Source organism: Phaseolus vulgaris, chromosome 8 (assembly GCF_000499845.2).
Source record: "Phaseolus vulgaris cultivar G19833 chromosome 8, P. vulgaris v2.0, whole genome shotgun sequence".
In the NCBI taxonomy this organism is placed as follows: domain Eukaryota; kingdom Viridiplantae; phylum Streptophyta; class Magnoliopsida; order Fabales; family Fabaceae; genus Phaseolus; species Phaseolus vulgaris.
Genome location: NC_023752.2, coordinates 54,506,325 through 54,511,433, shown reverse-complemented (window position 1 = coordinate 54,511,433; position 5,109 = coordinate 54,506,325). Strand labels below are relative to the sequence as shown.

Genomic DNA, 5,109 nt, shown 5'->3' with positions numbered 1-5,109 from the left:
TGTTTTAATATGATTTTTATCATTGAAATTAACTTAGACATACATCTCAATTACATTTAATAATTTAAAATTATTTGTCAAAATCAATTCTACTAAATTTTAAACAAACAAGCCTTCTTTTTTTGCATTTGGCCTTTCACTAAGATAAATCAACAAAAGAAGCCAATGGTTTGGTCCTCTCAGTGCTTGAAAGGTGGAAATATTCCCATTATCTCAGGAGTAATTGGCACATGATCCTTGATGGTTGCTGCTAAGCTCAGAACATGGCCAAGGGCTAACCTGATGAGCAAATCCAGACACATCAGAACACTTCCAAGGAGGAGTTCTAGGTCCTGTCACTCCACCAAGGTTGATATCATAAAGGCAAATATCAGAGAAAGGTGAATTTTTCACCCCTTGTATCAAGCCAGCCTGCAAAACCTTCACACCCCAAACATTCTTCATCGTGACACCCTTCACAATGGGGAGAGCATTCGGATCAAATTTGTCATCAGGGTGGTCCCCAACATCACCTGAGATCCTTATTCCCTTCCGTGCATCCTCCATATACACATGAGACACTGTAATATTCTTTATAAATCCACCCCTGCCACTGTTGGTCTTAATGTGGATACCAATTCCCATTTTGTAAAGGTTGATGTGTTCAGCAAGTACATTCTCCACCCCACCAGAGGTTTCACTGCCAATAGCAATTCCAGCAAATGGAGATGATCCACTTACTCGCCTGATGGTAATGTTAGAGCTAGGAAGGCCATAAGCAATCCCATATTCATCCCATCCACTCTTCACAGCCACAAGATCATCTCCAGTAGATATGTATGAATCCTCTATGCACACATTTGAACTTGAATCTGCATCAATGGATTACTTGTATGAATGGATATATGCAAGGGTTTTTTTTACTAGTCCTACCAACCTAATGGTTCCATAATATTACAACCACCACAGATAATCCCTGGATTTTGCCATTAACTACTGCATTGTAGTGTTGGTTAACTTGGATGAAAACAAACATGAATACAAAACTTGAGAGGATACTTGTCAAATCTCAAGCCACTGACTACATCTGAGTGCATCTTGTCACCAGTATCATAATTGTTTTATAAGAACAGAATTCCAAAAACCAGTTAGTAACCTAGCATAGTATGTGCAGGCTATTTGTTGTATTACTTTCACTATGTACACAAGTTGTACTCTGTAGCACTTATTCTTTCCTAATCTCTATTTAGAAAGCAATCACTACATACCTGGATCAATGCCATCAGTATTTGGAGAATCACGTGGGGCCAAAATGGTGACAAATCTAACAACAACATTGCTGCAAAGAAGTCAAACAACTAGGAATCAGATTTAATGATAAGAGCTGGTTAGTTTCTAGAGACAAAAGTAACAAGCTTATAAAGAATTCATACAAATATGACTATTAATATTTTTCCCCAAACATCATGGTATGCTGGTACCATATAATAAATTAAAGAAGTGACATGAAGAATGCTATCTGACCAATCCTTAAATTCTCATGAGTGATGACCTCTATCAACCTATACCTGCTGTAAACCGGGTGTATGTTCCAGAAAGGAGAATTCTTGAAGACTACATTTGAAATAATAATATCTCTAGAATTCACAAATTCAACAAGGTTTGGTCTAGTAAACTGAAGAGATCCCTGCCTCCACTTATTCCACCAAGCATCTCCTTGCCCATCAATTGTGCCATTTTCACCTGTGAAAAAACATGAATGTGTGAGAGATGGAGGGTGTAGTTTGGGCACTAAACCCTCCAGTCTTGATAAAAAAAACTCTCCCAGCACTCAATTATGGGTATGCATTATAAAGTTGATATTGGACAGAAAATATAATTTTAAAATATTAATATATATTAAATTTGAATTTATCTATTTTTAAATTGTTTTATTTTTTAAATATTTGATTTAGATAAGAACAATTCAAATTTATTAATTTTTTTTCATATGAATAAGTAATTCAATTACTATTGAATGCAAAAAAAAAGTTTATTTAAATATCAAACAATTATTAATAATTAGAAAATATTAAGGTTGATGATTTTTTAGTTAATTTTTGTTGATATTATTTCTAGATCAAAGTTCATAAAAAAAATTCAACTATTATTGACACAATGTTTTTTCAATTAACTCTTACGGATATTGTTTTAAGTTAATGTAGTTCACAATTATTTATGTTGAATTTTGGAATGTTTGATTTATGTCTTATGTCGGCTAAAAATGATATCGACAAAAATAAAATAAAATCCTAGTCAATGTTTAGTAAAATTTAAGTCCCAACAATTTAATGACAAATAATATTGCTATGAATGATAAAAAGAAATAATCACCACACACTAACAAAAATAATATACCAAGATATAAATCAATAAAAAATATTTAGTTCACATCAGCAAAAAGAAAAGTAGGCTCTAAAAATTAGTGGAAAAAACTCTAACTAAATAGTAGTCTATATAAATTGTAAATAAAAAAATAACTCATATCATCATTGATAAAAAGATCCTATAGTTTGAAAAATAGTTCTCCTAAATGTAATGATCATAGTCAAATCAACGACCTTTAAGATAAAATTAAAGAGGACATACATTAATTTAAGAATATAAATAATTTTAAATTCTTACCTTTTATAGTTAAAAGTTAAAATTCTACAATTTTAAATAATCTAATTACTTTCATAAAATTCTAAAATTTTAATTTCTTACCCAGAGAACATGTTTTATTATAAATATATTTTAAATTTTCTATAAAAAAAAATTATTCTGAAAATTCTCTATCCAAATACACATTAACATGATGGTTTTTAGAGAGGTCAAGTATACTTTAAAACTAAAATGGTTAAGTGGAGTAAAATATTTACATAGATAATTAGTTTCCATGGATGGGTATTAATTAATGCAAGTGGAATCTATAAGCTCTCTCATAAAGACTTTAGTACAAAAGTGGATTCTATAAGCTATCTCACAGAAGACTTTAGTATTGAGTAGCTAGTTTTTTTTTCCATCTTTAACCAATATAATTATAATTTTTATAATGATTACTTTAAAATTACATATATAATTATTTCTTATTAATTTAAAAAGCGAAAGAAAATTTTCATAATCGAAGAATAATTATATTCTATAAGTACTATTTAGATTTTATCTACTGGTCTGGTACATATGCATCCTAAAAAACAGTTAATATTAGATACCCACCAGTGATTACCACATCTTGAACTCCATCTCCATGCATGAAACTCATATACCTTCCTCCAGGCAGCTCCCTTCCTCTTCCATAAGAAGGCAAGGGTGCAATCAAAGGCCAATTTGATGAATCCTAAGGAATCAAGCAAATGAAAGGCATTATTAGAAATTGAGTCCTAGTTCATCTGATCAACTTTTGATCTATTTGTTTTTTTCTCTTAAAGACCATAGTGTGTAAGAAAAGGAAGGAATGATGAAAGATGTTTATTATAATTTTGTATGTAGCTAGATCAGGGTGCTTTCAAAACAGATGAAATTAGCATAGACAGATAGATACACTAATCACCATCTCAGATTCATGTTTAATTAAAACAGAGGAATAACACTAGCATGTGGCAGCAGCAGCAGCAGAATAAGTGTCTACCCCACCACCACTTGATTAGGAAAGAAGAGAGAGTAATTGTCTGTAATCCAAGCTGCTAAAGCTACAATCTGATGCACAAAGTGACATATGCATTGATGAAGACGACACCAACGTGGGACCCACCATTGATCATGGAGATGGTATGTTTCCCACCATCCATTTCGATCATCTACAGTCCATACTCATACCACCAACCATACAGATAAACAACAACATTTGTGGACTGAATCCATCATAACCCTATTCATTAGTAACGTCTTTTTTCTAAGCACGTGAAATGTTTTTAAATTGTCACATCGAATGTACAATTTCACGTTCCTCCTCGAGTAGTCGGTGGATTGTATCGCCCAAAAACAGTAGTGTTTATGCAAAATTTAAAATGTCTAAATTAACAGAAAACCAACAATTCATGTAAAATGTACATTGCAATCGACGAAAGTAAAACGGTGAACAACATGTTAATGAGAAAATTAATACTTAATAATTAAAATTAACACACGGAGAAAGAAATTAAAAATGATTTTGAAGTTGATTGTGTAGTGTAGTGTAGTGTACCTGTGTGGCCATGATAACGGCGCCGGCAGCGAGGAAGAGCGTCATGTGGCTGGTGAGGTTGAAGGGTTCTGTTAAGTAGACCCCGGGAGGGACGTAAAGGAGAGTGCCTCCTACACGTGGCAAGTGCTGAACCCTGTATATGGCCTCTCTGAAGGCCCTGGTGTTGAGGGTGCGGCCATCACCGACGCCGCCGAATTCAGTTATGGAGATGTTTTGGGTGCGGAACCCCAACGGCACTATGTTGGAACACGACACAGTTTCGGCCTCTCCCGAGACAAACCAACAACAACACAGACACAGCAGCGTGAAGCAGCGGAGGCGCATTTTTGGTGGATCAGATTGGGAGAAACGAAGAAGGAGCGATACGAAAAGGGCTCTCTCTGAAGTTAAGGGCAGTGGGTTCTGCTATGTGGTGGTTGGTGAAAGCATTAAAGTGGTAGTAATGTTTTGGTTCTGTTATGTCCTACACTGAGATGCAGAAGAGTTCAAAAAGACTCTAGGAGATGACACTAGTAGAGATTAATATATTATGAGTGAAAATTTGATGGATAAACTGGTTTTAGTTAGATTTAAAATTTATTTCGTAATATAATATGTTTTTAAAGTTAGTTTGTTAAATTAAAATATTTAGAAATTTTGTATTAGTTAGGATATATATATATTAGGGTGTAAACTCTAACTTCTGAATCAATTTTTTTATGTTGAGTTGTAAATAAGCACATCTATTAACATATGAGTCATAAGAGTATTTAGTTTGGAAAGAAATATCTCTTTTAAGAAAACATTATTCCTATTTGTTTTATTTGTATTTTTGAAGTTTCAAATTCATATTTTTATTGTGAGGTACCATTACTCCAACTTTTGCCAATAGATTCTAGAATAGAACAATATAACTACTTAGTGTATTGAGCTGCCGAAACATGACT

General features: G+C 33.1%; 1 protein-coding gene across 1 annotated transcript; it reads right to left on the bottom strand.

The window, feature by feature from the left end:
* LOC137825537 (probable polygalacturonase) lies at positions 1–4,704 on the bottom strand. Its single transcript, XM_068631226.1, has 5 exons — positions 4,184–4,704; positions 3,217–3,337; positions 1,548–1,722; positions 1,248–1,318; positions 1–851 (listed from the first exon to the last, which is right to left on the bottom strand). Exons 1-5 carry the CDS (start codon positions 4,505–4,507, stop codon positions 214–216), a joined length of 1,329 nt encoding a protein of 442 aa, XP_068487327.1. The 5' UTR covers positions 4,508–4,704; the 3' UTR covers positions 1–213.
* Positions 4,705–5,109: the final 405 nt, after the last annotated feature.

What these genes read in the sequence shown, in the direction of transcription:
- LOC137825537 (XM_068631226.1), bottom strand. Translation starts at nt 4,507, where the DNA reads ATGCGCCTCCGCTGCTTCACGCTGCTGTGTCTGTGTTGTTGTTGGTTT. An exon ending in TCAAGATGTGGTAATCACTG is followed by an intron (nt 1,723 to 3,216) that starts GTGGGTATCTAA and finishes GTTTTTTCACAG; the next exon opens with GTGAAAATGGCACAATTGAT. An exon ending in ATACACCCGGTTTACAGCAG is followed by an intron (nt 1,319 to 1,547) that starts GTATAGGTTGAT and finishes ACTTCTTTGCAG; the next exon opens with CAATGTTGTTGTTAGATTTG.